A 23,623-nucleotide genomic window follows, 5' to 3' on the forward strand; every position below is an offset into this window, starting at 1 on the left:
ACCCCGACCTGCGGCGTTTTTCTAATTTTGAAATCCATTTTTCAAATTCATAGAAAATCAAGTTTTGTAAAATTTTCCAATTTTTGGACATTGATTCGCCCTGCGTATGTTCGTCACATTATTTAAAATGTAAGCAGAACTACTGTTACCATATTTCAAAATGCGAAAAATAGGACACTGTTACAAATAATAACATATAGAATTAGGAGATAACGTGTCGTCCAACATGCGACTTCGCTTGCGAGTCACCGAAATCCTCGATATATTGCTATGTCTGAACGCCGATAAATGCATCGTCTGGTTTTGTAAAATCGATGTAAGTATAACCAAACGTTGCTTCGCACAAAATTAAAAATGTTTGCAGTGTAGCTGCTTGGTCTAAACCAGTGGTTCCCAACCTTTTTCGACTCATCGCCCCCTTTTCAAGCTCAACGCCGATCATCGCCCCCCAGATTTTGTGAACCGGAAAATTGGTATACAATCTGTAATCATCGGCGGGTTGACTAATAAAAAAAGGTCACCTTGTCGGCTCGATGTCGAATTTTACAGTTTTGCAACTAAATTTCCGTGGGTTGACTAAAAAAAAAAGGTCATTTCTCCGACTTGACTCCTATACGAGTCATCACCCCCTATCGCCCCCTTCGATATTTTCGCCCCCTTTGTCCATTTTCGCCCCCCTAGGCCGCCAAATCGCCCCCTAGGGGGCGATATCGCCCACGTTGGGAACCACTGGTCTAAGCAAATGATGAAGAAAGACTGAATGCTTGAGTAAGTTCATTCATGTGTGATGGTGACCCTACGTAACAGCCGTACGCTTACGTCACGATTCTTCTACTGTGATGTTTGGAATGACAATTCAAAATATAGAACCGCTTTGCGTGACGACATAACCGAGGAGAGCGACGGTGAGTTTACGTCACGTTCTCTTCCGGATCTTCATCTCCGAGAATCGCATTTGGTAGTCGTTGTGCCCCCACCAGATTCCATTGCGGTCTGTTTTGTGGAAGTTTCCGTTCAGGTGGCTGAAGGCGCAGTTGCGATACCACCAGGCTCCTTCGCGGTCAGAAGCGCAATTCCTTGACGAACGATCGTGATCCGCGTCCTCCGTTGAGAATTGTCGATTGTTGTGATATGAGAGACAATCAGTTGCATTCCCGGAGTATCCGGATACGTACAGTCTGTAGAAGTCGGATCCGGGGCCAACGCGGAAGGAGCTGGAAGAGAAATAATAAGAGAAAAAGGCAAATTGCTTCAAGCCACTTGAACTCCGCGCAAATATGAAATGCAACGAAATTGTGGTTGATATTCACCTGTATTTAGCGAGCCAATATATTCCTCCATGCCTCTTGATCATTTTGATTTTCAGCTCCATGTTCCCTGTCTTTGTGAGTTGGTGCAACGATTCTAGACCTGAAAAGACATTATAGGTTGTAACAAACATAGACACGGATACCGCAAAACATGCCTCTTGATCATTTTGATTTTCAGCTCCATGTTCCCTGTCTTTGTGAGTGACTAAAACCGCACACGTGTATATCGACTAAATTCTCCAAAACAATTTTCTCAATTCAAAATTCTCAATTCCGAATCCGTTTTATTCGCGGCAAAAGCGGCATGAAAAATTCGCAGCGATTTCAACTCGAATGAGGATTCGTCATAAATATCACAACATATACTAACAATATCAGGTTATTGTTTCGCGATATTCTGAAGTTCTGTACCGCAAATAGCTTGTTGAAATATATTCTGTCCATGATGGGGCAATTCCAGATATGGAACTTACAACAAAATTTATGTGCGCCACGTCTATTATTGTTTAACTTATTTAAAATGTTTATTCAAGTAGGGGCTATTTTTGGGGCTATTTTTCAAGTTTCGGTCCTGAGACACGAGACATCAATCTAATATAGAACAGTGGTTCCAAACCGAGGAGGAATTCCCCCCGGGGGGAATTCTGTAATTTTTAGGGAGGAATTTTGCTTTAGAATTGTAACGGATTTACCAAATGTTTCGTTTCCGAACTGTCAAGTAGTCAAGTACTAGTTATTTCCGAGCGCATGTTCCTTTGAGCTGTTTTTTTAATGCTGTGTGTTCAAATGCTATATTTGAAATTTGTAGTGACAGAACATGCTAAATCTGGTGCAATGTTGCCAAAACGGAAAGTGACGAACTGTAATTTCTTGTGCTATATTTATTAACCAGAGGACAAAAGGGACCATGCCTCCAATTTAGTGTCACTAGAAAACTAAATATGAAGAAAATAACGCCTTGATAATGCTTCATTTACAGAATTGAGTAAATCTGTATTCGCAATTATGAAAGGACGGTCATTTTTTAGTCTCGCTTGGGCCGTAGGGATCGATGTACCGGTCTAGAGTTGCGCAGTAGGCTAGTGCGAGACCATTAGGCACGTCAGGTATATCTAGAACTCTAGATATCCCTGACGCATGTGCATATCCGCGCCAGGATACATCACGTCATATCAACGTTGAGCGAAATCTTCCAATCTGCAAAGTGTGCTCCGAGAAAGATCGACGGTAATAACACTTGGAATCCAAAATGACCGAAAAATGTTTACCGAAACCTTCGATATTGATATGACTGCGCAGTTCCGAAATAACAGCTACGAATAGTCCTGCCCTAAATTTAAGGCCAGCGGTACAAATGCGACCCGACGAGGAAAACACATCACCCAACCAAGAAATACCAATTTGGAATCTTTCGAGTAGCCTAGCGACAATCTTTATCGGAGCTCACGAAATAGCATCATGCTTCAACAAAGTCATGTGGACCCATCCGAAATTTCATTAATAGTCTTTAACTGTGTGGCCTGGGTGTCCTCAATTTTAGAAGAGGCCATTTCCATCAGCTCATCATGCAGGAAATCTTATCACGTTTATGCTGTATATGGACTATAGAAGTTCCAATGTTATTGACCAAATTCATAAATAAACTTTAAAAACAACATCCACGCGACTAGTAAATTTAGGCATACTGATTTTAGACAGCAGTTAGTGTGAATTGTTAACGAACCCTTCCAGAAGTTGTGTTGATTGGGAAAAATAGGCTACCATTGTTTTCTGGAGGTATTGTTTTGGCCCTCCTTCACACAAACACTCTGTAGCGCCAGTCTTATTCTTCAGTCAACAGGTTTGTACGCGGGAAAAAACGACTTTTTTTAATCATCGGGCTGATTTCTCCCAGGGGGGAATTGTGGCTCAAATTTCGGCGAAGGGGTCAACGAGATGAAAAAATTTGGGAACCACTGAAATAGAATGTCTCGAGTTATTTGACTTTGGGGGACCACAAAAAGTCACTCAAGTCGAGTTATCTTTCATTTTTTAGAAAAGGACTCGAGTCAAAGACAAATTGCGTCGATTCTATAGTCTAGTCGTGACGCGAGTCATTTCAATCAAAAATTCAATTAAATTTGGTCGTTATAACCCTATGGTCAGAACCAACCAACGATTAAAAAAAGTCTTACCGAGCCAGAAATCTCCATCGCGATTCCCGAATCCGTTCGCGTAATCATCCCAACCTCTGAAAAAATCCACGTTTCCGTATTTTCTTCGCTGGAAAACCTGCAACGGAATTCATCAAAGTATCCTAAATCTCTGAATTCTCTTCTTTGAGTGCGTTCGAGGTTATGGTTAAAACCTTATTTGTGCCTCGAACTTTTGTTCGTCTTTAAACGAGCTTGCCCGGGACGTTGCTAACATTCAATATCTTGGAAATTTTCGACTCGAGTCGCGATGCTTTGTGACTCGTCTTGACTCGAGACATTTTCAAAATTTCAAAAGACTTGAAATATATTTCTGCTTTTTAGAAGTATGTTTATATTTCTCTTTCAACTCCCATAGTATCATAGTTTTAGTAGGGATGGTGTGAACGTGAGGTTCACGTTCGCGTTCTGTGTGTGAACCTCGGAAATGAAGAGATTCACGTTCACAAACGAACCTTGGTAGGTTCTGCACTGTGAACCTTTTTCATATATTACAATTTTCACTTCATTTTAACATCTTTGGTTAGAATTTATTGCACATTCAACTGCGGGCCAATTATGTCATAAAAACCAAATCCGTGCAATTGTGGCGTTGGCTACTGCTGTATACCTTGTTAATGGGGTAATATCGGTAGCAAGTATAGAAACCCATTTGACACTCTGTTCAATATCATCGTAGCAATACTCAGACGAATACATTGTCCGGTCTGGCCTAGACCGTTAAGGCGTAGTAAGCTTATATTCCCTTGCAAGTCCTCGTCGAAATTGTTGGCAAAGCGACGGTTCATATTGATTTTATGAGATTATTAAAGCATTTGATTAACCAAGTTCATACAATTGGCGACGTTTAAAACGTCAATATATACTTCAGCTTTGTGGCATTATGTTGCCCGAGTCGTCGCTAGGTATCATGTATAATTAATATAGGCTATTTCACTTCACTGATATGTAGGGTTGGAATTAGCAAAATTACGTCACGTGACGTCATGAGGTTCACGTTTGCGTTCACACAGTAGTAGTTATGTAGATCGCTGGTGACCTGGCAGGGGTTCTTATGGGTGCGGCGGTGACTCGCCTGGAAACTCGTGGTGGTGACTCGCCTTTTCAGACCCCCCTCTCGGCGGTGATTCGCCATGTGTTCTTATGGGTGCGGTCGTGATTCGCCTTTTCGGGTATAGGCCGCGGTCGTGATTCGCCGTGAAAACTCGTGGTCTTGACTCGCCTTTTTTGCTATAGGCGGTGGCGGTGATTCGCCTGTCATGTATTCTTACGGACTCTGTGGTGATTCGCCATGTGTTCTTATGGGTGCGGTCGTGAATCGCCCTTTCGGGTATAGCCATCTCTCGCACGTCGTACTTTCGCGTATAGGCTGTGGCGGTGATTCGCCTGTCGTGTATTCTTACGGGATCTGTGGTGATTCGCCATGTGTTCTTATGGATGCGGTCGTGATTCGCACTTTCAGGCATCTCTCGCGCGGTGTTGAATATGTACGAGTCACCAACAATAACCGCGCGGACGGAAACGTGGTTTGTTGTGAGGATTAAGCAGTGCGACCTATATTTCGAATGACCTGTGCGCTGAATTATTTCTCGTCCAGCCGCTACTATCGATTATTACACTATTCCGTTCAGTGCGAAATAGTTTGATCGTAAATTATGATATATGATGTCGTAGTTTAGTCGTGTCAAATGACCGATCGTGTTCTCTTTCCTCGCTCTTGATTGCTACCTGAATAATACTTTCGGCTTATTCGCTGTTTCGCATCTATAGAATAGTCTGCTGTTCACAACCACAACAAGAATCACAAGTATACACATTTACACATTCGTTTATTACTCTGAAATCAAACTCTTCACAAAAGCACGCACAATCGTATCATTCACTTTTTTATCATCCCCAAAATTATTCAAGTATTCCTTGGCTGAAAATCTACCACGGAGCCGGCGTAGACGGTGACTCGAATACCAACAATAGCCGCGTTCACAAACTAACACTCCAAAAAGGTGTGAAATATTCTCTACAAGCGCTCACAAGATAACACATAAGAATAGCCATCTCTCGTGGTTTGATGTTACAAAGGTAGGAATTACGCACAAGTAATATTTTGATAATTAGTTTGCCACAGAGCCTGCGTAGACGGCGATTCGAATATCAACAATAGCCGCGTTCACAAACCAACACTTCAAAAAACGTGTGAAATAGGTTACAAATCCCACGATCGCTCACAAGATAACACCAAAGACATAGCCATTTCTCGCGTCTTGTCATTACATACATCCCAATCGCTACAGTGTAATATGTCGGCGGTTGTTACTATCAAGTAATAAGAAATGAATAACAGTACCAGCGCAGACCGTGATTCGAAAACCAACAATTTGACACTTGCACGCGATCGCTATATGTTTTGACACTTTGGAACAGTCGTTGACTTTGCGTGATAAGAATCATGCGAATATTCAAGCAATGCATCAATTTGACAACTTGAAATGAAACTTGCTACACAGCTCAAGTTGATTCGTATCTGAATGTGTTAATTCGGTACAATTCTAATTTGAGAAATCTTTTTAACGTGATCTTTTGATTCGACCGTAACCTGAATATTACTGACGCCGACTTTTAGTCACATTGAATTATTCACACATTCGCGCCGCTGTTTTCACACCTATAGAATCAATAACAACTATAACTCTACAAGAATCAAGAATCACAAGTATGTGCATTATACAGTTATTGTCTTTGTCAACTTGAAATCCAACTCTTAATACAAACACGCATCTTATCACTTGTCAACTCTATCATGAAAATCCTCGAACCTGTATTATTAAGAATGTTATAGTACGGCGTCGGAATCCGTTCGCGAGATGTACTAAAGGTAAATTCAGATAATCCAAAATGAAATATTAGGACTTTGACATAATCTGAATTGAAATAGATTGACAAACATAACTACCAACTTTCACCCAGTCACATTTCGAAATTATACGCATATTGATTTGAAACAAGTAATGAAATATTACAACTATATTCGCGATCGGACTTTCCGTTTGGCAAAGATAGTTTCAGAAATATTATCACTATGACATCTCAACATTTTAACATCTTACCATACACAAAAGAGTAAAATACAAAAACCTTGTCAAGTCAATCCGTTTGTAACTCACCGAACCAAAGCAAAAAGTGTCCATACGAAAAGTAGGCAAGACTATCCAAGTAATTACTACAACCCACAAACATATCAAGTTCGGTTTTAGGCATATACCACCAACTCGTCTTTTTTTTTTGTTCAACTGTAAAAGTCGTTACTATGCCGCAAGACAAAGAAATTACTATGCGGTATATTTTGTAAGACAAAAGTAATTACTTCTCGATGTCGGCGACTTGAGATTAACATAATATATTTGAGTATACGACATTTGAAAGTATGACCATCGTAGTTTCTTACAATCGAACGCAGGTGTTATATCGAAAATTATCGTGATGTAAACATAAGGATTGTCACATCGATTTAACATATGAGATTTTGTAATGGTCTATCATGACTTGAATATTAAATTATTCGCGTTAATTAGACCCGGCGTTGTGGTAAAGGTTATTATGACAGCAACAAACTTTTCAGTGCCGTTGTTATTAACATATTGAGTTGTAAAACTATGCGTGTCTGAAATGTTCTTGAATGGAAAATTATTCCACCTTGGTACATATCACCCTGCGTATCGCGGATATCAGAAAATATTTTACAAATGTATTTGTCTCCACTAACCAAGACTAAAGATGAAACAACAATTTCCTTTGTTAAACAATAACCGGTACAATACTTTATCATCATAATCAGCAGTGAGAATTGAAACACTTTCGCACATTATCCGGTGTCAAGATATCACACTAGGTGAATTGACATACCGCCGCTTGATTAATACCTAATCCATTCGCACCATTTCACATACTTTGATCATTACAAAAGTAAATTGGAATATGTTTGCTAGATGCATTCAATTCAGTTAGAAATGTCTGGTACACAACAATCGTAATATCAAGGAAGTACTTGCTACGCTGTAATTCACTTAACGTGTTTTGTATTGTTGTTCATTTGTAGTATTGATTGTTTTTGAACCCCCAAATAATAATTCCCGACATGAAACCAAACCGCTGAAAGTCGTTACCATCACAACGAAACAATTTGTACGATGTTTGTCAAATGCATCCTATAGTTAGGTGTACTAGAATTATTTGTGTAACACATACGCCGACAATGCAATCGAAAATTTTTCCGTTGTCATTCGCTAAAGTAAATGTCATCACAATACTCATCAAGCTGTCATCTGTAAATCAAGATTACATCCAACTTGTAACTGTATCGTTTAACTACCGGGTTGCATCAGTTTGCTATTTTTGTCATTTAGTGACTGCTGAACATACCAAACGATACACATTCACTTACGAAATATTGTGTTGGTCGTAATTTCCATCATCGTGATAATCGAAGTACATTTGTTTCGAATTCGTAACAGCCGACTATACCACGACGATTTTTGGAAAAGTTATGCTTGGAAGATTGGTTGTATATCACGAAAAATAATTACCACTCATATTGATACTGTTACTCCATTGACCGGTATTTTCAAACGAGTAAAATTTATTACTTGAGTTACTCCACTTACTATATTCAAATGTAAACACAGCTGTCTTTCAACATCACAAAGACATCGATATAAAGTATACAATCAAACGCAACAAGTTTTACTTTTGTAGGACACTAATTATTATTCCACGCATCTCATTTCATACTAAGTGTATATGAAAGATGTTCATGGTACACGAATATATTCGCTCATGCTACGAACATACGCAATGATTGGTGACGCTTTCACACTATTTCGATTTAGTGTAACAAAAACAACAACAACAATTTTCACTCTCTTGACTTACGAAAACAACAGACGAACCTTCATTCAATATTTTGTTTTTGTCAACAAGTTACTTTTTTCATGAGACCCCCACTACTCTTACAAAAGTACGAAAGATATTTACATCACACAAAGTAATCAACTTTACTCGATATTCTCACATTACGAAACTAAAGAATGGTTGGTTTGACTCTACAAACTGTTTCGTTACCTCAAGACCTTTATTGTCTGAATGGTTGTTCATGTGTCTTAAGAACCGAATAGTTCAACACAGCACTAGTACCAACAGAAACATCAGAGTTGTTTACACAAAAGTTTGTATGTGTACAGTATGCGAATACCATGTGTAAGTCCAGCACAATTGCGGTATCCATCCAAGTTTAGTCAACACAAATTTATTACAACGGAGCCACGTAAACTTTCGTGAAAGAAAAGCATACTCACTTCCAGAGGGTTATTTCAACGCCATAGCAGTACTCCAACAACAAAGTACATATGTTTTCTAGTCACCGTCCTTACATATTTCACATAGATCAATCTACTTTGCTAACGAAAAGTGCTGAGTCACCACATGATTACCCTCACAACAAAACAGCTAGAAGATATTATCATACAAAAATATTCCTAACCCTTTGCGCACCAGTGACAAATCATATAACAAACATTTTTTGTGAGGTGAATTGTTGTTCAGTGTCAAGTCTACCTGTTGAAACGTACATTAAAACAACGCAGTCACAATTCAATTAAAACCACGAATCTATTTTCATTTCGTCACATACAGAAAAATAAATTTTAATTTCCCAAAACATACTTGTAGTCAAGAAATATTTTTATTAATCAAAATCATCGACTTCTGTTTACGGTGTTAGTGTGTGCATGTCATACACGTGGGGACCGTATTAAAATGGACACGACACGACTGAATGTAAGGAGATAGAAGTCTATCGCATAGATTTACATGTGGTCTTCGCTACGGTTTCAAAAAACGAATCATCTCTTTTGCGTTGATCTAGACCGAGCAAGTTAGTTAATGGCCATGATTGTGTTTGTCATATGCGAATGATAGGGTTACTGTCAAATCTACATACAACATCCTTCTGGTACTCAAAATAAAAATTTCATTCTCTCCCTTCGTAGTCATATACCGCCAACTCGGCTTTTTTGTTCATCGACAGCGGCGTTTAACAAGACCAACGACACTGAACCCACGACGTTTACCTATGTAAAATTACCACTTTCACTTGACAGTCCGTCGTTTACCTGGCTAAACATATCATTTTCCTTTGGAGATCTGATGTTTACCCAGAGTAACAAACCCCTTTTCCTTTGGAAATCAATTTTTTCCCTGGATAACAAACCTTTTTCACTTGGAAATATATTTTTGCTCTGGGTAACAAACCTTTTTCACTTGGAAATATATTTTTTTCTCTGGTTAACAAACCTTTTTCACTTGGAAATATATTTTTTCTCTGGGCAACAAACCTTTTTCCCCGGGTAACAAACCTTTTTCCCTGAGCAACAAGCCATTTTCACTTGGTGGGTCGTCGTTTACCTGAGTAAAAATATCATTTTCCTTTGGAGATCTGGCGTTTACCCAGTGTAACAATACATTTTCTCTTGGTCATCTAGCTTTTCCTAGAGTAACTAATCATTTCTCCTGGGTAACAAACCCTTTTCGTCTGGAAAACTATCATTTACCCGAGTTCCAATACCGTTTTCACTTGGAAATCTATCTTTTCCCTGGGTAACAATATCATTTTCGTTTTGAAAACTGACAACCACACCGGACAATTTGATATTTTTGTATATTGTTACAACGGGTAGTGACAAAATATACACCAACAACGACTCCGATACATTTGTCTAATCAAATATTCACTTGCTCTGATGCATCCCATCAAAATCATTGGTTACTCACATACAATAACAATGTGCTGTTGTACATCGACATGAATGTTTTCGGAATTGGCGAATAAAGGGGTTTCCGATATGTCTGTGATGTCCGGGTTCGTGCTTTGGATTTTCCAGAGTCAAAATGTCTGAATAAAACACCTCCTTGACTTTGGTAACTGGTTGATACACGGATAATGGTGTTCGGAAAACGGATGAATTTATGTTCCCCATCGCGCTGACAACATCGGGTTACTTGTGAGTTTCCTCAGGTCTGTTTACTATATTGTGTCTTTACTGGTCAATACATGTCGCTCCAGTCAGCTGCAACCGGATCACTAATATGAGAAAGTGTGTGGGCCTGATCCGGATATTCACTCATGAACCAACGACCAATATTCAAGTAAACATGTTACAGACCGTGTTTTGTCTCCATGAAAAATACCAATGCATACACCATCACATCAAGTACTTCACGATTGTTCACAAGTATTCGCGTAAACGAGGTGTACATACAATGTGTCGGTGTACAAACATCATGGAAAACAAATTCATGTTCTCAAGTATCATCATGCGACGACTCTGTACATTCAATGTGGGCATAGATGACTTGGGGACAGACAAGCAGCCATATTTGGACGTAACACGATCTTAGTATGAGCCGCCTCAACCCAACTTGTGAAAAATGAATCTCACACGAGTACAACCCTTTCACGGGTTCACACCTTGATTTTGCAAGATTTTTCGGATTCTCATGTAGACTTGCATCGTGATCCAGACCTCGACTTAATCGGGTTGCGTAACTCGCTCAACCCCTGCGTATCGTTGGTCATAACCTGCTAACTTTTTCGCTGAGACCGCAGTGTTTCACCTGGTTTTATGTATTTGGTGATTACCATCGTTATCAATCTTTCACGCGATGAATATGTCGGATGTCGCTACTCCCACATAACGACTCCAGCTAAACATCGTGAGCAGTGACTCCGTATTGAAATCGTAAACAGGGACTCTGTGTGTGTGTGTGAATCTCGAGTTCGATTACGATTAGATAATGTAATCCAGGGTGTGTCTCTGCGAGCTGAAGGCGGATTTCGTGTTAATCACACCGCAAGAGGGTGCTATCTCGTAACTCGACAGATCAACATAAATCGTGGTTGGAAACTTTTGGTCTAGTTGATCCAGCTACGTATTGAAACGTTGTACCCACACAGCCCATTGAGAAAACGTTGTCGTTACCTGACCATATCCACGAGTAAATATGGGACTACGCGTAACTGTCCATAGATTCCTCTGGCCCCACACCGTGGTTTTACGACACAGACAAGATGCAGCGGTGGAAATATTGAAAATGAAAAACGATACCTTGGTGACATTTGATTTGGATTTTACACCTGATGAACCATACACTCGATTGGTACATTGGGACGACAACTCTATCGTCGAGGTCAAGGGAAAAGAAATGTACAGATTTGTTGGTGTTGTGGATATTCAGCGAAAATCAGGGTATATGGTTGTGTATGGTTCGCATATTTGACTGAGAATATATCGGTATGCATAATGCACTGTCCATTGTATCATGTCGTGTGTCATCTATGCCCACATTGAATGTACAGAGTCGTCGCATGATGATACTTGAGAACATGAATTTGTTTTCCATGATGTTTGTACACCGACACATTGTATGTACACCTCGTTTACGCGAATACTTGTGAACAATCGTGAAGTACTTGATGTGATGGTGTATGCATTGGTATTTTTCATGGAGACAAAACACGGTCTGTAACATGTTTACTTGAATATTGGTCGTTGGTTCATGAGTGAATATCCGGATCAGGCCCACACACTTTCTCATATTAGTGATCCGGTTGCAGCTGACTGGAGCGACATGTATTGACCAGTAAAGACACAATATAGTAAACAGACCTGAGGAAACTCACAAGTAACCCGATGTTGTCAGCGCGATGGGGAACATAAATTCATCCGTTTTCCGAACACCATTATCCGTGTATCAACCAGTTACCAAAGTCAAGGAGGTGTTTTATTCAGACATTTTGACTCTGGAAAATCCAAAGCACGAACCCGGACATCACAGACATATCGGAAACCCCTTTATTCGCCAATTCCGAAAACATTCATGTCGATGTACAACAGCACATTGTTATTGTATGTGAGTAACCAATGATTTTGATGGGATGCATCAGAGCAAGTGAATATTTGATTAGACAAATGTATCGGAGTCGTTGTTGGTGTATATTTTGTCACTACCCGTTGTAACAATATACAAAAATATCAAATTGTCCGGTGTGGTTGTCAGTTTTCAAAACGAAAATGATATTGTTACCCAGGGAAAAGATAGATTTCCAAGTGAAAACGGTATTGGTACTCGGGTAAATGATAGTTTTCCAGACGAAAAGGGTTTGTTACCCAGGAGAAATGATTAGTTACTCTAGGAAAAGCTAGATGACCAAGAGAAAATGTATTGTTACACTGGGTAAACGCCAGATCTCCAAAGGAAAATGATATTTTTACTCAGGTAAACGACGACCCACCAAGTGAAAATGGCTTGTTTCTCAGGGAAAAAGGTTTGTTACCCGGGGAAAAAGGTTTGTTGCCCAGAGAAAAAATATATTTCCAAGTGAAAAAGGTTTGTTAACCAGAGAAAAAAATATATTTCCAAGTGAAAAAGGTTTGTTACCCAGAGAAAAAATATATTTCCAAGTGAAAAAGGTTTGTTATCCAGGGAAAAAATTGATTTCCAAAGGAAAAGGGGTAAATTACTCTGGGTAAACATCAGATCTCCAAAGGAAAATGATATGTTTAGCCAGGTAAACGACGGACTGTCAAGTGAAAGTGGTAATTTTACATAGGTAAACGTCGTGGGTTCAGTGTCGTTGGTCTTGTTAAACGCCGCTGTCGATGAACAAAAAAGCCGAGTTGGCGGTATATGACTACGAAGGGAGAGAATGAAATTTTTATTTTGAGTACCAGAAGGATGTTGTATGTAGATTTGACAGTAACCCTATCATTCGCATATGACAAACACAATCATGGCCATTAACTAACTTGCTCGGTCTAGATCAACGCAAAAGAGATGATTCGTTTTTTGAAACCGTAGCGAAGACCACATGTAAATCTATGCGATAGACTTCTATCTCCTTACATTCAGTCGTGTCGTGTCCATTTTAATACGGTCCCCACGTGTATGACATGCACACACTAACACCGTAAACAGAAGTCGATGATTTTGATTAATAAAAATATTTCTTGACTACAAGTATGTTTTGGGAAATTAAAATTTATTTTTCTGTATGTGACGAAATGAAAATAGATTCGTGGTTTTAATTGAATTGTGACTGCGTTGTTTTAATGTACGTTTCAACAGGTAGACTTGACACTGAACAACAATTCACCTCACAAAAAATGTTTGTTATATGATTTGTCACTGGTGCGCAAAGGGTTAGGAATATTTTTGTATGATAATATCTTCTAGCTGTTTTGTTGTGAGGGTAATCATGTGGTGACTCAGCACTTTTCGTTAGCAAAGTAGATTGATCTATGTGAAATATGTAAGGACGGTGACTAGAAAACATATGTACTTTGTTGTTGGAGTACTGCTATGGCGTTGAAATAACCCTCTGGAAGTGAGTATGCTTTTCTTTCACGAAAGTTTACGTGGCTCCGTTGTAATAAATTTGTGTTGACTAAACTTGGATGGATACCGCAATTGTGCTGGACTTACACATGGTATTCGCATACTGTACACATACAAACTTTTGTGTAAACAACTCTGATGTTTCTGTTGGTACTAGTGCTGTGTTGAACTATTCGGTTCTTAAGACACATGAACAACCATTCAGACAATAAAGGTCTTGAGGTAACGAAACAGTTTGTAGAGTCAAACCAACCATTCTTTAGTTTCGTAATGTGAGAATATCGAGTAAAGTTGATTACTTTGTGTGATGTAAATATCTTTCGTACTTTTGTAAGAGTAGTGGGGGTCTCATGAAAAAAGTAACTTGTTGACAAAAACAAAATATTGAATGAAGGTTCGTCTGTTGTTTTCGTAAGTCAAGAGAGTGAAAATTGTTGTTGTTGTTTTTGTTACACTAAATCGAAATAGTGTGAAAGCGTCACCAATCATTGCGTATGTTCGTAGCATTAGCGAATATATTCGTGTACCATGAACATCTTTCATATACACTTAGTATGAAATGAGATGCGTGGAATAATAATTAGTGTCCTACAAAAGTAAAACTTGTTGCGTTTGATTGTATACTTTATATCGATGTCTTTGTGATGTTGAAAGACAGCTGTGTTTACATTTGAATATAGTAAGCGGAGTAACTCAAGTAATAAATTTTACTCGTTTGAAAATACCGGTCAATGGAGTAACAGTATCAATATGAGTGGTAATTATTTTTCGTGATATACAACCAATCTTCCAAGCATAACTTTTCCAAAAATCGTCGTGGTATAGTCGGCTGTTACGAATTCGAAACAAATGTACTTCGATTATCACGATGATGGAAATTACGACCAACACAATATTTCGTAAGTGAATGTGTATCGTTTGGTATGTTCAGCAGTCACTAAATGACAAAAATAGCAAACTGATGCAACCCGGTAGTTAAACGATACAGTTACAAGTTGGATGTAATCTTGATTTACAGATGACAGCTTGATGAGTATTGTGATGACATTTACTTTAGCGAATGACAACGGAAAAATTTTCGATTGCATTGTCGGCGTATGTGTTACACAAATAATTCTAGTACACCTAACTATAGGATGCATTTGACAAACATCGTACAAATTGTTTCGTTGTGATGGTAACGACTTTCAGCGGTTTGGTTTCATGTCGGGAATTATTATTTGGGGGTTCAAAAACAATCAATACTACAAATGAACAACAATACAAAACACGTTAAGTGAATTACAGCGTAGCAAGTACTTCCTTGATATTACGATTGTTGTGTACCAGACATTTCTAACTGAATTGAATGCATCTAGCAAACATATTCCAATTTACTTTTGTAATGATCAAAGTATGTGAAATGGTGCGAATGGATTAGGTATTAATCAAGCGGCGGTATGTCAATTCACCTAGTGTGATATCTTGACACCGGATAATGTGCGAAAGTGTTTCAATTCTCACTGCTGATTATGATGATAAAGTATTGTACCGGTTATTGTTTAACAAAGGAAATTGTTGTTTCATCTTTAGTCTTGGTTAGTGGAGACAAATACATTTGTAAAATATTTTCTGATATCCGCGATACGCAGGGTGATATGTACCAAGGTGGAATAATTTTCCATTCAAGAACATTTCAGACACGCATAGTTTTACAACTCAATATGTTAATAACAACGGCACTGAAAAGTTTGTTGCTGTCATAATAACCTTTACCACAACGCCGGGTCTAATTAGCGCGAATAATTTAATATTCAAGTCATGATAGACCATTACAAAATCTCATATGTTAAATCGATGTGACAATCCTTATGTTTACATCACGATAATTTTCGATATAACACCTGCGTTCGATTGTAAGAAACTACGATGGTCATACTTTCAAATGTCGTATACTCAAATATATTATGTTAATCTCAAGTCGCCGACATCGAGAAGTAATTACTTTTGTCTTACAAAATATACCGCATAGTAATTTCTTTGTCTTGCGGCATAGTAACGACTTTTACAGTTGAACAAAAAAAAAGACGAGTTGGTGGTATATGCCTAAAACCGAACTTGATATGTTTGTGGGTTGTAGTAATTACTTGGATAGTCTTGCCTACTTTTCGTATGGACACTTTTTGCTTTGGTTCGGTGAGTTACAAACGGATTGACTTGACAAGGTTTTTGTATTTTACTCTTTTGTGTATGGTAAGATGTTAAAATGTTGAGATGTCATAGTGATAATATTTCTGAAACTATCTTTGCCAAACGGAAAGTCCGATCGCGAATATAGTTGTAATATTTCATTACTTGTTTCAAATCAATATGCGTATAATTTCGAAATGTGACTGGGTGAAAGTTGGTAGTTATGTTTGTCAATCTATTTCAATTCAGATTATGTCAAAGTCCTAATATTTCATTTTGGATTATCTGAATTTACCTTTAGTACATCTCGCGAACGGATTCCGACGCCGTACTATAACATTCTTAATAATACAGGTTCGAGGATTTTCATGATAGAGTTGACAAGTGATAAGATGCGTGTTTGTATTAAGAGTTGGATTTCAAGTTGACAAAGACAATAACTGTATAATGCACATACTTGTGATTCTTGATTCTTGTAGAGTTATAGTTGGTATTGATTCTATAGGTGTGAAAACAGCGGCGCGAATGTGTGAATAATTCAATGTGACTAAAAGTCGGCGTCAGTAATATTCAGGTTACGGTCGAATCAAAAGATCACGTTAAAAAGATTTCTCAAATTAGAATTGTACCGAATTAACACATTCAGATACGAATCAACTTGAGCTGTGTAGCAAGTTTCATTTCAAGTTGTCAAATTGATGCATTGCTTGAATATTCGCATGATTCTTATCACGCAAAGTCAACGACTGTTCCAAAGTGTCAAAACATATAGCGATCGCGTGCAAGTGTCAAATTGTTGGTTTTCGAATCACGGTCTGCGCTGGTACTGTTATTCATTTCTTATTACTTGATAGTAACAACCGCCGACATATTACACTGTAGCGATTGGGATGTATGTAATGACAAGACGCGAGAAATGGCTATGTCTTTGGTGTTATCTTGTGAGCGATCGTGGGATTTGTAACCTATTTCACACGTTTTTTGAAGTGTTGGTTTGTGAACGCGGCTATTGTTGATATTCGAATCGCCGTCTACGCAGGCTCTGTGGCAAACTAATTATCAAAATATTACTTGTGCGTAATTCCTACCTTTGTAACATCAAACCACGAGAGATGGCTATTCTTATGTGTTATCTTGTGAGCGCTTGTAGAGAATATTTCACACCTTTTTGGAGTGTTAGTTTGTGAACGCGGCTATTGTTGGTATTCGAGTCACCGTCTACGCCGGCTCCGTGGTAGATTTTCAGCCAAGGAATACTTGAATAATTTTGGGGATGATAAAAAAGTGAATGATACGATTGTGCGTGCTTTTGTGAAGAGTTTGATTTCAGAGTAATAAACGAATGTGTAAATGTGTATACTTGTGATTCTTGTTGTGGTTGTGAACAGCAGACTATTCTATAGATGCGAAACAGCGAATAAGCCGAAAGTATTATTCAGGTAGCAATCAAGAGCGAGGAAAGAGAACACGATCGGTCATTTGACACGACTAAACTACGACATCATATATCATAATTTACGATCAAACTATTTCGCACTGAACGGAATAGTGTAATAATCGATAGTAGCGGCTGGACGAGAAATAATTCAGCGCACAGGTCATTCGAAATATAGGTCGCACTGCTTAATCCTCACAACAAACCACGTTTCCGTCCGCGCGGTTATTGTTGGTGACTCGTACATATTCAACACCGCGCGAGAGATGCCTGAAAGTGCGAATCACGACCGCATCCATAAGAACACATGGCGAATCACCACAGATCCCGTAAGAATACACGACAGGCGAATCACCGCCACAGCCTATACGCGAAAGTACGACGTGCGAGAGATGGCTATACCCGAAAGGGCGATTCACGACCGCACCCATAAGAACACATGGCGAATCACCACAGAGTCCGTAAGAATACATGACAGGCGAATCACCGCCACCGCCTATAGCAAAAAAGGCGAGTCACGACCACGAGTTTTCACGGCGAATCACGACCGCGGCCTATACCCGAAAAGGCGAATCACGACCGCACCCATAAGAACACATGGCGAATCACCGCCGAGAGGGGGGTCTGAAAAGGCGAGTCACCACCACGAGTTTCCAGGCGAGTCACCGCCGCACCCATAAGAACCCCTGCCAGGTCACCAGCGATCTACATAACTACTCACAGTTTTTCAAAAAGGTTCGCGTTCACACGAACCTGAACCTTACAGAGGCTCACATCATACCTAATTTTGAGTTGTAATTAGTTACAGTTCTCTTGTCTAGAGAACATACATGTTGAAGTATAAAAGCACGAGCATGTCCACATTCAAGTCGAAAAACAAGCAATTACTACTAAATAAATACAGTCCATCCTCAAGATTACCGGACCACGAGTGAGCTATCGATCTCGCTTCCCATGACATGCCGTCCTATTTCTTGTCGCTTTATTTTGCTATACTATCTTATTTACTTTCATTCAGTGTGCATGCCTCCTCTTTACATCGCCTAGGCCAGGGTGGGTGTCAGATTCCATAGACTTGACGCTTCGACATCTTCCTGTCTTTTCATTGTATCACATTTTTATTGGTGTATTGAACTGATAAAACTGCTAATAAACCAATGATGATGATGATGATGTTGATGTGTAGTAATGCGTCTATTTTCCAAAAATAAAGCTACACTATATGGCATCTTTACGACAAGCCATATATTTTTATTAACGTTTACTATAATCACGCAAAGTGTTAACCCCGTATCAGACACAACTTCTTCATATTGCTCTTCAATCAAACTACGTGGGCGGGCGTCATACCACGTTATTTTCTAAATCGGAGTGTCCGAGTAAACATAGAGGATTAGTATCGCATTCCAGTATCAATGCTATCATACCACGATGCGGATGAATGCTTATGCTGTCGAAAATTTATACCTCTTGGGATGCATCAATATGAATTAAAGCTCTCTGCACCTTTGCACCAATCTGCAGCTTTTGATTGTCCATACTTGAGTAGATTTTTGCGTCCTACTGCTACTTGAGTAGCTTTCTTGACTACTTTGGTGACCTCAGCGTCTATCTGTACTGCTGTTTGTAAAATAGGACCAGAAACTGTGTAAAGTGAGGAAAATTATTATATTATGAATGCCAGGCATTCGATAGCACCTAGAGTTGTAAACGGGTGAGTTGAACAGGATTTAAACTCGAAGGTACCACCTGACAATAATACATTGAACGCCCTCTCGTTTGAAATTTCATGCTGGTGACGTCATATTTTGTGATACGATTTTTGATATATAATGTTCTTTCCAATTCTCCTCTAGTTGCTGACAATTATCCCTGACGAGTGTCAGCCGAAAATATTCGGGTCTATTTCAGTATGAATATATTATTTAATCGAAAGTAAACATTCAATACAATAACTTTGACCCGTGTCTCGACACTGTAACTCTAACCTTAGAACCCGGACTTCACTCTGTTGTGAATTGACTCGAGAAAAAACTATGAACCAGAATTGACGTGTGACTCGGGACCTTATGACTTATAGGTCGCAGTATCAGTTTATTATTATTTCTATAATTTAAAAACCACAAAACTGCGATACAATGAAGAGATAGGAAGGTGTCGAAACTACTTGGAGTAGTCTTTGAAACCAGACACCTACCTTGGCCTAGGCCTTTGGTTCTCAAACTTTCATTTGACACGCCCCCATCATGATAGTGAAAAATTTCGCGCCCCGCTTATCGTCATATCGCAAATGCAACGAGAATGCTAGCAATCTCAACGGATAGTTTGATGGTATGGGAGGTTATGACTGTTGATGAGAGAGTTCTCAAATATGAAATTCAGACTATACACACCAGTGTTGGGATGACTCGAGTCAGACTCGAGTCAACTTTTCGTATGACTTGACTTGACTCGAGTCACTTTGCTAAAATGATTTGACTTGACTTGACGCTTCAGAAATGTGGATTGACTCGGGACTCAGAGCAAAATCAACGAGTCAATTTCGAGTCATCAAGGAAACGATGTCGAATAAATCAACCTGTCTTATGTATGTTCGGATTGTTCGCGATACGCCGGTGTCACTTGTGAGAGCAAACAGTCATACACTGGCAGTACGTTTCACTGATCATCCCCTGTTACATCACAAATAAATTGACCGCAAACGCAATGATCACAACTTACGTTGTCGGATTAATAGTAGATTGATCTAATACAGTGGTTCCCAACCTTTTTCGTCTAGTGCCCCCCTTGGCCGATATTTGAGCTAAAATTCCCCCCTATGAAAAAGTTGCCTGTGACTAAAAAATGTGCTTTTTAACGCGCAACTATTTGTTGACTGAGCAATTAATGGCCAAACATATTCAGATATGTCCGAGCTATGGCGAATGCGGACCGCACTAAACTTTTGTAAAGTACAGTCAAATTTGACGTGTTTTTGATTACTGGTCGGGTAGTCGCTGACGAAAAATAAATCACCAAGTCCGCTTGCTATGGACTTGAGTTTAATCGATGAATTTGGTACGGTATGTTTTTCACGCTAGCTCACATATTGGCCTAAAAAGTTAAACAATTTCCCCTGCAGCCTTGTGCTGAATTCGGCTTGAAGTTTTCCTGCTTAGTAGCAAATTGATCGAAAGGCTGTCACGGGCCCAGCGAAATCGTCTCGTGAGCCTCACTTTATCAGGGGGTGTAATATCTACGGAAGGCATTTAAACATACACCCAGCTTGAAATCCACCAAAGAAACATACAATTGGAAAGAACTAGTTTCTACGTAACAGTTATACCATAAAAATCTAAAAACCTCGTGAACCCAGTATATCTACCGATACAATACCAAAGCCAGATTTCCCTTAAAAAATTAAGCCAGATTCCCCCCTAAAATTTTCAAAATTCACCTCAAGGGGGGAATTCCCCCCGGTTGGAACCACTGATCTAATAGCAATGTAGTGCTCACCTGGGATCGAGTCCGACCGAGGTCGACTTCCAAATTCCGATACCCAAGTGTTGGTGGTTTACCTATAGGCTCCTCCTCGCCACCTCATCTGCGTCAGAGGTGTCTTACAAAAAGCCAAGAGGTGGGCCGTGCTATAAGTCGGCAATTACGGAGAATAAGAAGAATATCGGCCTGGTGTAAATGACCATATAGTAGTCGACAAACACCATGAATACCGCAAAACAAACCAAAACCCAACCCTCTTGTGTAATTCAATTAGAACGGACATAGTTTATGCGTCTACATTCTCACGGATGTGTAGATGGGTGGTGTGTGTACCATATCAATTGAGTAGTGTATTGTACCATTTCATATCAATTTGTTTCAACTTTTCGAGGCTTCGTATCCGATCCTCTATTTTGGCTGATAATAACAGACTGTAGTATGTTGCTCTATAGTTACTCACGTATATTATTAGCAGTTCTACGTGTTCGTGAGCGAATCAACGCCTTTTTGCGTGTATATTTAACCTCATATTCGTTATTTGATTCGAGATAAATGGCCAATTAATCCGTCTTTCACCCAGTTTGCAAAATTTAATGACTTTGCATCATTACTCATACTTCGAAAATTCAATTTGACTTGAATCGTGACTTGACTTGACTTGACTTGACTCGACTCGACTTGACTCGAGTCACCTCCAAAAAAGAAGTGACTTGACTTGACTTGAGTCACCTTGGAAAATCGATTGACTTGACTTGACTCGAGTCAAAATGAGCAATGACTCGAGATGACTCGTGACTCGAAGGTAGTGACTTGATACCAACACTGATACACACAGCAATAACTATGAATTATAGATGAATTTTTTTATTCAATTGACTGCAGCTTTGCGCCCCCTTCAGATGCTTTTACGCCCCATAGTTTGAGAACCACTGGCCTAGGCGATGTACACAATGAATGAAAAGTTTGGCAGATAATATAAAAGGCGAGCGACAAAAAATAAAAGGCAAGCAACAACTGCGAATTCAACTCACAACCCATTTCCCGTTTCCAATGCGATCCCGATATCGCAATATCTTCTCATCTGCTGCTTTGATTTTGAGTTGCTTCTGCAGCGCAGACATTCTTTCCTGACCCTTCAAAATCCGAAAACAGAATAGATTTTCAGTAATGACGAAAAACTATATGCATACCGACCCCACAATCTCCCTTTGTGATCCATTTTCCGTTGACGTATTTTCTGACGCAAAATTTCGCTAAAAAACGATATATTTACAACTATAATTCAAATTCAGTCACGAATTCTTTCTACCTGCCAAGTGCGGTCGGATCAGGAACCAGCACATGAGAAGAATCGGAATTTTCAGCAACATTTTCGAAGAGTATGTAATGTCTGTTGGTGCGTTCGTTTTTCGAATCCAATACCGAAGTTAAAACGAAATCATGATCTATATTAAATATTGATAAGGCAAGATTACCATTGCTGAAAATTTACCTCCAAGGAATAGACGCCGAATTCCAGAGTTGCCAGATACTCTACTTGGTTACTGATCACTCATTATACCTTATGCATTGGCAACCTCGAGCGCTTTGTGATATCGTCAACAATTCTCAGTATTTATGGGTTATTATCGAAATGATTTTGACAAAGCGAATCACAGCTCATAATGAATGTTACAATGCTATCGGGAGCATTCATAGCTCACTTCCTTTCGTAGACTAATGGAATGAATGAATCGTTCCTCAATCTGCGCTGGTCGATTGAATTTCTGCAGAACAAACGGGGCATATTGACGACTCATCATTTAGAACGCCATGCATTGTGTTGGGATACGTGGATTATTTGATAGAGTGGAAACTAAACTATATGTATATTGACGAGAAAGAAAAATCAAATCACAATTAACAAAAGCATTTTCTCGGGAGTTTATGTCGGATAATGAAATGAAGGAAACTGCTGTTCTATTTAATTCCTAAAGAATAAATCGCAAACATTTCTGACTCCACTGTTTGGAATTGTCTTTATTGATAAAAGCTATTTACAGCAAGAGCCATTCACTCGTGGATTTGCGTCATTATGTGGAGTTCTATCCCGATGAAAAGATTATGCTATCTTTCAACTTTTGAGCATATGTTCAGGAAATGTCAAGCATTAGCCCAGAGGTCTCAAACTCAAATGTGCTCGCGGGCCAGTTTTCCAGTTTCGACGACGCCGCGGGCCGCAGCATTATAGGGGTATTCTATGTCTTTCCAAGTAGGCCTTATTTGGCGGGAACGAATTGTCCTATTGAAAATGAGCCGATCCAGCAGACTGACAGTAAACACGCATCGTCAAAATGTGATTTACTCTTGTATCAATTTAGGCCTGGCACGAAAAGAATCATCAATTTATACCTATTTGAATAGAATTGTTGTTTTACTTGATATATAATAATTATAACATATAGACACCATATGGGCGGACAAATGTATGATGCCATCATAAAAGCTATCGGGTTATAATTTTGCAGCTACTATGAATATTTTGAATTTAACAGATTGATAATAGAGACTGATCTGAAATCAAAACATTTTTAGGTTGAGCATTGTAATTC

At 39.1% G+C, this 23,623-nt stretch overlaps 1 protein-coding gene and 1 long non-coding RNA gene across 3 annotated transcripts in view; both read right to left on the minus strand.

The window, feature by feature from the left end:
• The window catches only part of LOC145457955 (uncharacterized), a 186,368-nt gene that overhangs the window by 32,105 nt on the left and 130,640 nt on the right, over nucleotides 1-23,623 (minus strand). The gene's annotated exons all lie outside the window — the stretch shown is intronic.
• On the minus strand, nucleotides 429-22,920 carry LOC145457752 (fibrinogen-like protein A). 2 transcript variants are annotated; one of them, XM_080336025.1, is made up of 7 exons: nucleotides 22,525-22,920; nucleotides 22,342-22,422; nucleotides 22,227-22,285; nucleotides 22,064-22,165; nucleotides 3,485-3,581; nucleotides 1,311-1,410; nucleotides 429-1,214 (listed from the first exon to the last, which is right to left on the minus strand). In XM_080336025.1, the coding sequence occupies exons 2-7, from the start codon at nucleotides 22,400-22,402 to the stop codon at nucleotides 917-919; spliced, it is 717 nt and encodes a 238-aa protein (XP_080192151.1). In that variant the 5' UTR covers nucleotides 22,403-22,422; nucleotides 22,525-22,920; the 3' UTR covers nucleotides 429-916. The 2 variants fall into 2 exon arrangements, with proteins under 2 accessions (XP_080192151.1, XP_080192150.1); XM_080336024.1 differs by lacking the exon at nucleotides 22,525-22,920 and having other exon boundaries at nucleotides 22,342-22,497.

The sequence above is a fragment of the Botryllus schlosseri genome, chromosome 15 (assembly GCF_051294905.1).
Source record: "Botryllus schlosseri isolate E-star chromosome 15, Bs_hap1, whole genome shotgun sequence".
Classification (NCBI taxonomy): Eukaryota; Metazoa; Chordata; class Ascidiacea; order Stolidobranchia; family Styelidae; genus Botryllus; species Botryllus schlosseri.